Source organism: Anarrhichthys ocellatus, unplaced genomic scaffold, assembly GCF_004355925.1.
Source record: "Anarrhichthys ocellatus isolate YVR2014 unplaced genomic scaffold, GSC_Weel_1.0 scaffold2, whole genome shotgun sequence".
NCBI classification, from domain to species: Eukaryota; Metazoa; Chordata; class Actinopteri; order Perciformes; family Anarhichadidae; genus Anarrhichthys; species Anarrhichthys ocellatus.
In genome coordinates, this window is record NW_022280032.1 from 17148303 (window position 1) to 17159558 (window position 11256).

The 11256-nt window shown below is 42.3% G+C and overlaps 1 protein-coding gene across 17 annotated transcripts in view; it reads left to right on the forward strand.

Moving 5' to 3' along the window:
- The window catches only part of mical3a (microtubule associated monooxygenase, calponin and LIM domain containing 3a), a 77489-nt gene extending 66941 nt beyond the window's left edge, over positions 1–10548 (forward strand). For 11 of the 17 annotated variants that reach the window (XM_031862622.1, XM_031862463.1, XM_031862523.1 and 8 more), the window contains 6 exons: positions 414–464; positions 1519–1569; positions 4634–4699; positions 7335–7434; positions 8300–8373; positions 8474–10548. In XM_031862622.1, the coding sequence (XP_031718482.1) occupies positions 414–464; positions 1519–1569; positions 4634–4699; positions 7335–7434; positions 8300–8373; positions 8474–8658 (527 nt within the window). In that variant the 3' untranslated portion in view covers positions 8659–10548. The remainder of the gene's footprint in view (positions 1–413; positions 465–1518; positions 1570–4633; positions 4700–7334; positions 7435–8299; positions 8374–8473) is intronic. The other 6 variants (XM_031862507.1, XM_031862513.1, XM_031862532.1 and 3 more) reach the window with 6 other exon arrangements.
- The last annotated feature ends 708 nt before the right edge of the window (positions 10549–11256 follow it).

Consider the following 11256-nt stretch of genomic DNA (forward strand, 5'->3'; position numbering starts at 1 on the left):
TTGTATGGAGCAGAAAGACATTTGTTCCTCCAAAGTAATAAGCCCAAATCGGTCCGGACAAGGGACTATCGCAGACGATATATTTCCGAGGGGAAGAATGCATTATGTGTTGGAGGGCAGCACAGTTCATTATTTGGTACAGTTTTATCAGAGCGTAAAAGCATGAATAGTGCTCAGTAGTAATAACGCATAATTTATGTCATGTCAGTTTTGTATGCGAGAAAGGCTTTAATGATCATGGCAATATATATACGCTGTTATCATGCAAATGCATGCACGCAGATGAACATTTCTTTACATTCGGCCTATTTTCCTACCAACCAAATAACTCTTTACTTTTCCCCATCAGCTGTGTCTCCAGCCAATTGTTTGAGTATGTTTTTAACTTTGTTTACTACTCTACTCTCTTAAAGGATTGTATAAAGGTACTTATACATTACCCAAACAGCACAAAAGAAGATCAGGTATTAGATTTACCGTAGTTTCCTTTTTCTTGTTTTTATTAATGACATGTCACACTGTTATGTATAGGCTCCATCTGTGGTGACACACTGCAACATTTCTCCATCTCTGAACATGTTTGATCTTTGTCCGTTCATAACTAGTCCGCCATCGTCAGTCCGAGCTGCATGCGATCAGGAGAATGTGTGTCCCCACATAGATTTGTGTTTGCTCATTCTGGATGTGTTTGGTCTCCTTCACTGCCTCTCAATGAGGAGAGTTTCTGTACTCTGATCAAGACTCAGATCACGTTACATTTCATAAATACAATCCGAATGCCAGAAATCAAATATGAATTGGTTTTCAGGCTGACAACTTCGCGATTGCAATATTTTCTGCAAACGTTTGCTGTGGCTGATTGACTTGATACAGATGTTTCTTTGAGATCGTATCTATATTCCATTTATTATTATTTTATTTTACTGTGGTGAGTAACGGCAATCCAGAGTTGTTTGTGACTTTGTCTGTTGCACTCAGAGATCACACTTAACACTCAGCTGCTCTTTCAGTCTGAAACGATTAAGTATTAAATGATTGAATTATTGCAAGCGAACATTTGTGCACATGGATTGGATCGTACGTAACTGGAGAAATGAAAGCTTTTCTCGCTGTTTGCACGAACTACAACTTTGTCAAATTAAGTGCACGCAATGCAAAAATGATCATTTCCTCAACACATTACAAGAGGCTTTGTGTGATATTAAACAGACTGAGCCAATAAACAGCAACACAGCAAATCTATGTTGCAGCCTCTTATTATTTTTTAAATAAATATCATATATTAGTATTGCTCAGCCTGACTGCATTTTGCACTGTGGTGAGTACTGATGGACTCTCTTTGTTCCGAGTGTTGCTGCAGCGGGTATGTGTGTGTGTGTGTGTGTGTGTGTGTGGAAGAACTGTTTGCAAGAACATGCATGACTTGCTGTTGTTGGAGAATTTTGTGCGTGTGTTTGTGTGCCCAGTTTGGGGCCGTGTGAAATAACGCCTATCTCTAATATATCCCTGTCATTGTAGACTATTGGGGAGATTCTAATTACAGTGAAATCCTGGACTTGCATCTGGGCGGTATGTATTTCAAATCTGTCGCTTTAAACTAACCTAATGGCTAACCCATCTGTCCTCCTAACCCCCCCCCCCCCCCTCCCTTTTTTTTTACAACTTAAGCTTTGTACCCCTCATATCTCCCTTGATTGGCTGACTGGCAGGCTTTTAGCCTCATTGCAATACTCTCTGCTCCTATAACACCCTCCCCTCCCCCGCCCCCTCTTTCCTCCACCCGCACTGAGTTTCTAGTTCAGACTCTCTTTTACATCAAACAGAGATCAGACACTTGGCCTCATGCTGTCCTCTTAAGATTGTCTTTGATCTCTATGGACTCATAAATGATGATAAATAAGTAACTTTTATTTGTGAGTCCTCAGCACGCAGACTTTATAATGCTAACTGCAGTAGAGACGACGCCATATTGCAGAGTCAGAAATCCAAGCAGCAATAAAGGTTCCTGTTGCATTCAAAAGAAACACTGTGTTTGAAAGGGCTGGATCCTGATTTAAAGCTTAAGGATGCTGATATTCTATATTTTCTTATTGTCAGTGAATCCCATGAATAAAAAAAAGAATAATGATTTTACTAGCCGAATTCAAGCCGATACAGTCTATGCGTCTGTGTCATAGAGTTGTTCAAGTAATGTTAGCTAAAAAATAGCTTTTAACAGAAATATCATAGATGAAGAAAAACACGCGTACGTACAAAAGACACACATGGTGCATTACGCACACATTCACACACACACACACACCCACACACACACACACACACACACACACACACAGTAAAAGTATGATATGACCTTTCCCATACTAATCTGCTGGCATGACTCCATTCCCCTCAGAGCTCAGTGCTGTTGAACTTCTGTCCTGTAGTCCCAGCAAATGCTTCCCTGAATTTCTCATACCTGCTCAGTTGCATAACTCCCCAAGTGTGTGTGTGTGTGTGTGTGTGTGTGTGTGTGTGTGTGTGTGTAGTGTGTGTAGTGTGTGCTAATAGGCAATGCTGCAACCCTTGACCCTTAGCTGCTATGGGCCAATAACACCGTGTCCGCCCTGTCTGGAAGAGACGTCTCGTGGTATCTGTTGTTTTCTTGTGTAGACGGTGGCCTTGTTTAAATATTGAGTACAATGCATTTTTTCCTCCACATGTGTACAGCAAAGTCAGCCGGCTTTGTTTGCTTAATATTTATTCCGTTTCAGTGGAGTGTCCCAGCAGGAGTGGAATAAAGGTGCATTTCCAAATATTTGAGCAAGGCCTGTGCTTCTCTGTTGGCTGTTGTCACTAACGAGACAGGAGATTGCGTGGAGTGAACAAGTGCACACAAAAGGAGTTTTCCAACATAACTGGTTGACCAGGGTCCCAACAGGGGCTTGATGTGTCTGAGCTCATAGAAGTGATTCATTCAATGAAGAATGTGTGATTACTAAAAAAATGTTTGTGTCTCACTTTGAGTCTTTGCAACTGGAAGCGACGTGTCCGTAGTGTTCACGGAGGAGGATTCGTCTTTTGGGCTCTTCTCATTTCTCAGTTTGTACATCCTCGATCCCTGTCCTTGCCTCCTCTGCTGGCATCTTAGTCCCTCCTACTTGAGATGCGAGCGAAGGAGGCGAGGAAGAGACATGAGGTGAGGAGTCGACATCCGTGCTTCCAACTCGTCATTTTAAAGCAACATCAATACGATGTGTGGCACAGCTGTCCGTTGCTTTTTAACGCCTCTTTTAGACGTCACAGGTGCCGAAAAGATTTCCTCAAAGGATACACCTGTGTGCATCCTCGCCCCCCCTCTGCTGAAGAAGCATTTTAGGAATTGAGAAATCCTTCGATGATGCGCTGCGATCGATTTCCAGGTCACAGGCAAGAGGATGGAGGACAGAGGAAGCACAAATAGAGAAATGAGAAGAGCACCGTGTTTTATCACAGGTTGGGGAATTGTAGAAATTTTACTCTGAATTTTGCTGTAAGGTGCATAGTTGCTGTATCAGCTTGTTTGTATTTTAAAACTAAAGCCGGGATCAACATGATTATCCGTATACTTTTAATCCTCTACTTTAATGATTATACAATTATGGATTTACTGAGAGTCAAGTTCCAACGATGCATTTCATAGTTTACATTTGCGTGATTTGGCGGATAAATAAATATTAGGACTCTAATCTGTCCAAAATAGATTTTCTAAACTGCAGTTTTCTCTGTGATAGTCCCTTTCAGTAATGATCTGGCATTTCACTCTCCTTGCTCCTAAGAACATTGTGTTTGCCCTTTATATGTGTGACTATCAAAGATCTGCTTCCCCCAGTTATCTTCACATTTTCCCTAAATCTTTCTTCATTTTACACTTATTCTATAGTCTTTATTTTGGGGGGTTTATTAAGGTAGGACGCCAGTATCTTTGATCAAACCTTTGCCAGAAAATGAGTTTAACGGGTGCATATTAGAAAAAGTCCTGATTTGCGCTTCAATAGTAGCTACACTATAAAAGTCGCCACACTAGCAACTAATTGGGCCGAACGGTCCGAACATGTTCAAGTAGTGTTTACAAGAAGCGGCTGAAACATCTTCAAAGCAGAAGCAATTCTCCGTGTCTGTGAATGAGACGTATCTCCTGCTGATCAGTAATGGCTTTAATAATGGGATTAAATCCTGTTGTGTACCGTGATAAACGCTGGCCATATGCGACACAGGGTGCTGTAGCAGATTAGCTGAGGAACTACAGATGAAAGATTAAACAGGGATTCTTTTTTCCTTTTGTCTTTTCTTGTTTTTTCGTTTCCTATTATTATTATTATTATTATTATTATTATTATTACCCCTTTTTTCATCCCTCACACCACACAGCTGATCTCTCCCACCTCCTCTCTGTGGGTGATTTGTCTTCTCTCGATCACGGTGCTCTTACCCTCCTTTTGATTTTCTCCTCAATTTTCTTTCTCCTTCATCACACCCTTCCGCTTCCCCCTCCACTCTTTCTCTCTGTAATGTCTCTGCTCTCCCTCCTGCATTATTTCCACCACTCTCTCTCCCACCCGACCATGCTCCCGTCAACGTCACTCTCTTTCCCCACCCCCCGTCTTGTGGGAAGTTGAGCCCTTTGTGGGGATGCCACGCCGAAGACCTGTCTCCTTCTGCCCCTGCTGGTCCCCTGAAGGTAACGTAACCCCGCCGCCGCCTCTGATGACGGTTGTGGCGGGTTACCATGGCAACCGTAAGGATATCCAGAACCGGGCCTCCCTGTGGAGCTCCCATCCTCCCCCCTGACTGCTCCTCCTCCTCTTCCTGTCCTGCCTGTTTGTGTGTGATCAGGCTCAGTAGATTTCCCCGGAATGTTCCCAAAGCTCAGTGAAGTATTGAAGCATTTATGTGGAATGAAATTGATTTTTAAATCTCATCACAGTTTTGCTCTCTGTGTCAGAATGTATGCTGATAAAGGTATTGGCCAGTTGGTTCATTTACACTTGTTTACCACGACGGTTAATGTAGATTGTCATCTTCCCCTGACCAAATAAGGAGCCAGAAAGAACCAACAGCATCCTTTCAACTCTAGTCTACAGCACGAGCATCTTGGCTGCTACAGGGTGGATGCTCGAGGCCTGAGCAGCTATTTTTTAGGGTTATGTAACCTGAAGTCCAACAAAATGTTGTAGTTGGTTAGAAAATGTTGAAAATGTAATTAGGCGGATAGCAATTACACAGAACGACTGATCATCATCAACACCAAATGCCATTTCAGTTTTTTACAACTAGGTGAAACTGTATTTCCTTATTAAGTTATCATGTGTCACAGTGCTGTGATCAAAGACAAAGATGTACATGTAATAGAGGCTTGGGAAAGAAGGTGTCATTATTGTAACTATCAACAACAAAACATCTCCAAAGTAGAAATGAATAAGACTAGTTTTGTGACGATTGTTGGGGGCTCTACGCTTTGATTGGGGTATTTTGTCAGTCAAATCTGGCAACAATTGCTGTTCAAGAGCAGGGCAGCACATGACAAACCCTCAAGTTTGAGCAGCATAATTCATACTGATGTATGCAGGTTATAGTATTCTCATGTGACCATACAAGCACAGTGTCTCACTGCTCAGTCTCTACCTCTGTTTTCTCAGAGGCTGCATTCACACAAAGGGGAAATTACTCTGCTGTAGTGTGTCTAATCAACAGCATGTGGTCTGTTTTCTGTTTAGCTAAAGTTAATTGTAAAGCTGCATATTCCTTTGCGGTATCCGTCTTTGCTGTTGTTATCCCTTGAATAAGTTATATAGTGTCATGTACTCATAAAATGATCATAGCCCTGGGGGTGAGCACATGAGACGTGGCTAGTATATGTGGTTCAACGAGGGAGAAGCCTGCCTGGTGTGATATAAATATTCAACAAGTTTTACACAAAACGTCCTAACAAAATAATGGATCGTGTGGTGTGTTCCAGTATCTAACACCTGTCAGTGCACATCTTGCCCGAGCTTCTAATCCGTGTAAAGAAACATGCGTTTGTGTTTGTGTGATCTGGTGTTTTGTTCCTTTTTATTGTTGTTCCTGCCTCGTACCGGACGGCTCTCATTTGTGCTCGGAGCCTTGGGCTGAGGGGTGGTGGTGATGGTGGAACACGTTGAAGCAGTTCAAGAGACAAAGAATAACATCTATTTGTAGAATAGGTTTGGAAACCCACGTGTTGTGTTCCTCTCCAGTGGGAGTAGCTCTTCTCTAGCTTCACCTCTCTCTGTGTCTGTTAATTAGAGAAAGCCAGGCCCCCCCCCCCCGAGACCACGGCCGTGCGATTTATGCACGTACGTTGTTTTGCAAGAGCCTCCTCTTCCCCCCCAGCTAAGTATGTCACGCTGCATCGAGGTTTGCCTTCCGGTGCGTCATTGAAGCTGCTTGGCTCCGCCTGCTGCAGTCAGATAAATGAAAAGGATGCATCTCCCCGGCAGGAGAACTTTCTAAGCATGCCACGTAGACAGCCGGACTGCAGGAGAAGTGTGCAGCTGTTCTGCTCTCTCACTTATTGTGATAATTATGAAAACCGTGCATGATGCCAATAGCGCCGAACATGCTTTACCCTGAGGCAGAATTACTAGAGGAGTGTGACCTCACTGTTGGTCTCAATGAGAAGTCATCCCATGAACACTTGACGTTATAATTGAATATGTTAAGACAGCAGAATAATTCATGCATCCCCCCCCCCCCCCCCCCCCACCCTCAAACTAATCAGCATGAATGGGATGTAAAAGGATTTTTATTTTTGCTGGTGGGTCGATGTGTGGGCAGGGGAGGATGAAGAACTTCTATAGGGTCCTTGGGTTTAGTTCTCTGTAATGTCTGAACTACTGGTTGGTGTGTTTGCGTTTTCTCTTACAACCCACCCACTCTGGAGAGAAAAACAACAGCTCTTCGGAGGAGGTAGTTGCTCCAGAAGAGCTGCTACGTCTGACACAAAGTCCAAACTGGGTGACACAAACTCTCAACCTTGCAAATACAGGTGTTGTCTGTTTGTGCGTGTGTGTGTGTGTGTGTGTGTGTGTGTGTGTGTGTGCGTGTGCGTGTGCATTTACCAAAGTTGAAACCTGTAGCTCCACGCCATCTTCTGCGCACCATCTCCTAAGTATGGTGCGACTGACCGCGTCGCTGTCGAGTCCATCCTTCCACCTCACCATCCCCTCAGCGAGGACATCCTGGCTTGGCTGTCATTGCATTGCCTGTGTCAGTCCTTGTCAGTGTGACATTAGTGTCATCTCCTCAGCCATCTGGCGTCTTACTCCCACTCTGTGCTTCCTCCTTCCCTGCAGGCATGGGCAAGAAGGACGATCCCAAGCTAATGCAAGAGTGGTTCAAGCTGGTGCAGGAGAAAAATGCCCTGGTCCGCTATGAGTCCGAACTCATGATATTGTAAGTACATTTCTCGACTGTTGAGAGAGAGAGAGAGAGAGGTAAACTAATCAATGAACTAGACTTGTCAAAGGGGGCTTTGCATTGCCAGGTAGCAAAGCTTAGCTGTGTGTTGTTGGTGGCTATGCCAACTGTTGTAATACCCGAGCAGCTATTTTGAAATGTCGTATTTTATGAGAATAAAATAAATTATATTTGTTACAGCCGGCGTACTCAAAAATATGCGGGCGCATCTTGGCAACGGAAGTAGCCATCAGGACCAGATAGCAAGCATTCTCATTTCCATATGATAATTTCACATAATTGATCATATACTGATACTTTTGATCTTAGTAAGCTGTGCTAAGTCATGAGCATTGATTCCTGGGATCATGATTGTCATGAAGCAATGAACTTATGAACAATAGTGTTATCCTTAAACATGCAATGCAAGTAATAAATTGCATGATGACGATATAATATTCAGCACAAGAAAATTATAACAGACTATACAGAAGGTAATATACTGGCTTTCTTATTTTTATGATTATTACATCACGAGTTTAAAAAGGTTGTAGCCCTAATGAAGTCGTAATCATTTTTTCAAAATCATAACTTGATATGTGATCATATTTGCAATCCACTAGAGAAACAACTTTATTACTCGCCGACAAGTGATTAAATCATCCAGCGTTATCTCATGATCGCTTACTAAAAGCTTTAATGTTATCTAATCATCTTTTTTTAAATAACGAATAATAAAACAAAAAAAAAAAGACCCTGCCAAGATGGATAAAAATGCAACCAAAAATCATAAATGTTGAAAGCTATGCTTCATCGGTGAAACGTTGCGCTCGCTCATCTTTTTCTCTTTCCGTCCCCAAAGTGCCAGAGAGCTGGAGCTGGAGGACCGACAGAGCCGACTGCAGCAGGAACTCAGGGAGCGAATGGCTGTAGAAGGTGTGGAATGCACTGCAGCTGTGAAATATTTAGACCCGTGTATAATCTGATCCCTCTCTTTAACCCCGTGTTCCCCCCCCCACCCGTGTGCATCTCTCAGACAACCTGAAGACGGAGAAGGAGCTCAGTCAGGAGAAGCAGATCTTGAACGAGATGTTGGAGGTGGTGGAGCAGCGCGATGCCCTGGTGGCCCTCCTGGATGAGCAGAGGCTTCGGGAGAAGGAGGAGGACAAGGACCTGGAGGGCGTTATGCTCTCCAAAGGCTTCAACCTCAACTGGGTTTAAGAGGAGTGAAATAATTGCTCATCAAAAAAAAAAAAAAAAAAAGTTGGCTCGGGATCAGCGTTCTCTGCCTCACATGGTCACCTTTGATCAGAATGGTCTGCTGAACATCTGCAGCAGTGAATGTGTAAAGATTCCCCCAACACACACACTCAAACTCTACGACTGCCTCTGGCATCGACGCAGTCCGCAACTTTTACATAAAGCAGTCCCAGTTAATCACTTTGCAGTTTTGCTTTCCCTCCCTGGAGAGGCCGAGTACATTCACAGCTTTATCATCCTGGCCTTGAAGTGGATCCTCTCAAACGGAGAGGGGGCTTCGGGAGAAATTTTAAAGACTTTGTTCCATTCTCGATTATCTAAAGGGAAGAATGCAGTTTGGTCCTGCTGATGTAAAGAATTGTGTTTTTTGTGTATAGTTGTGTAGAACAAGTCACATTTTTCGGCGGATGAGGGTCCTCCTCTTTTTTCCGAAAAAGGACCGCTACAGAGGTGTGTTTGAACGCTGGAGGGATGTCTCCAGTGTCTCAGATTACCCTTCTCAGTCCGATTGTAGGACGAACATCCTCTGCTGAAGCTGCCTTTCGATCCAGAGACTTCTGCATCCTTATGAACCATAAAAGGCTCCCCCCCAAGATGGCCATGTTTTTTTATGTATTTATTACCTTTGTTTGCTTTTAACAGATACACATTTTTGTGTTGTTTTGCATTCACAGGAGAGTGCCCACAGTCTCATTATCCTGCACTTGTGCATGATTTAGATGCACCCATAAGCCATTGCATGTCAGGAATGAAGGCTGCAGGCACATAGAATACCTTTCCCTTCTCTTTTATCGCCAGGACATAGAATACAGACTTACTCTATATGAACACTTAAGCATTTCACGTGACTCGATAATGATGGGCCTCTCCTTGACATGCTGTTCTACTGTATATCACACCGACTGTTAATGTTTACAATTACTTGTCCATAGTCGAGATTTGGATGTTTATGATTCCCACAATGGTAAACGGTAGCGGCGTAAACCAACTGTTGAATGGATTCATCTTTGAAGGAACTCTGTCCTCGAGTTTAGATGCGTTTCCTACCGAGTGCGTCAACGTCGGGATATCATTATTAAAGCCGATTTCACTGTTAATGTGAGATCAGCATAGCTCACATTACTCATTTCGTGCCACCTGACTGTCTCTGTCGGTAGATGTGCTGCAGTATCTGAGGAGTACACCACAAGGACTTTCACACTATACGCCATTTTCATCATTATATGGCAGTGTTAATACTTTACCCTTGAACAAGATGCCTTTTTAATTTTCATTCTCTATAGTAAAGTTATATTTTATTTTTCTGAGTTGACTTGTTTTTGAGGTAGTCACATATGTGTATCCCACTGGAACTCAAGATTTTTACCTGTCTTTTATTTTTCAAACACTTTTATACAGCAGGTCCCCAAACAAACAAATGGATGATTTTAAAATGGGGCCGCTGAAGAAATGCAAAGTGCTTCATGAGCAACTGGCATCAAACAGGAACATTATGGTTTATCTGGTGGTTAGTCAAATCTGTTAGCCTTTTTGACAACTGTAAAATTCCAGGTGGTCACTGTTTTAGAGCACAGAAACACTAGAGGCTATATTTATGACTTGGTATGACATGTGAATAAAAAAAAAAGTGATATCATTTTAAGGGTTGTTGCTTTAGATGATGTTTGACATGATTGTATTGATATTTATTAACACGTGTGCAAACTGTATTATATGTAAAGAAAATGAATCCTAATTTTTAAACTGTTCTGTTGACTCATGACTTGTAATGTAAGTGCTTCATGTAGCTAAATGCATAGGGGTGTTGGATGTATGCTGAAAATGGCAATAAAACAATGCAGTTCTTTTAAATGTCGGTCTACGAAAGTCTCACTTGTTAAACAGATTTTAGCCTAACCATAATGCATTATGTCCACAGAGAACATGAGCTACTGTAGCAATGAGATTAACCGTAAACCCAAACGTATATAAATTGATTAAGTAACACAGTCACTGAGTCAGCAGGGATTTTGAAACAAAGTTTTTACATTTAGTAGCATTGGCAGTAGAAAAAACAAACGCATCGTCAAAACATAAATACAGGAGTAAAAATTGGGAACACATGAGTTGAGAATATTTACTATATTAGTAATTAAGGACAGGCATGGTTGGAGTACCAGGTAAACTAACCTATGTTTGAAATCAGTGGAATAGCTCTTCAACATTGAAAAGGCTATGTACCAATCAATGGGTTAAGGGAATTAACAAAATAAAATAAGGAGCAAAATACCACATTCAGAGCATGCATAGCAGCAAACAACTATTTGCAATGTAGATATATAGTTGAGTGATATTTACCTGAGCAGAGAATGAAGTTACTCTCCCTGTGTGTGTGTGTGTGTGTGTGTGTTAATTCACTCAGATAAACACTGTCAGCTCTGTCTGCAGGTTTGCCTGTTATTTAAATGTATCTATTCTGCCTGTTAGCGCCAGCTCAGGCAATCCCTGTTGAGAGCCATTTAGAGGCAATCGGAATGCTCCCAATCTCGTACCTTGCACCCTTTAACAATGCGGATTTTT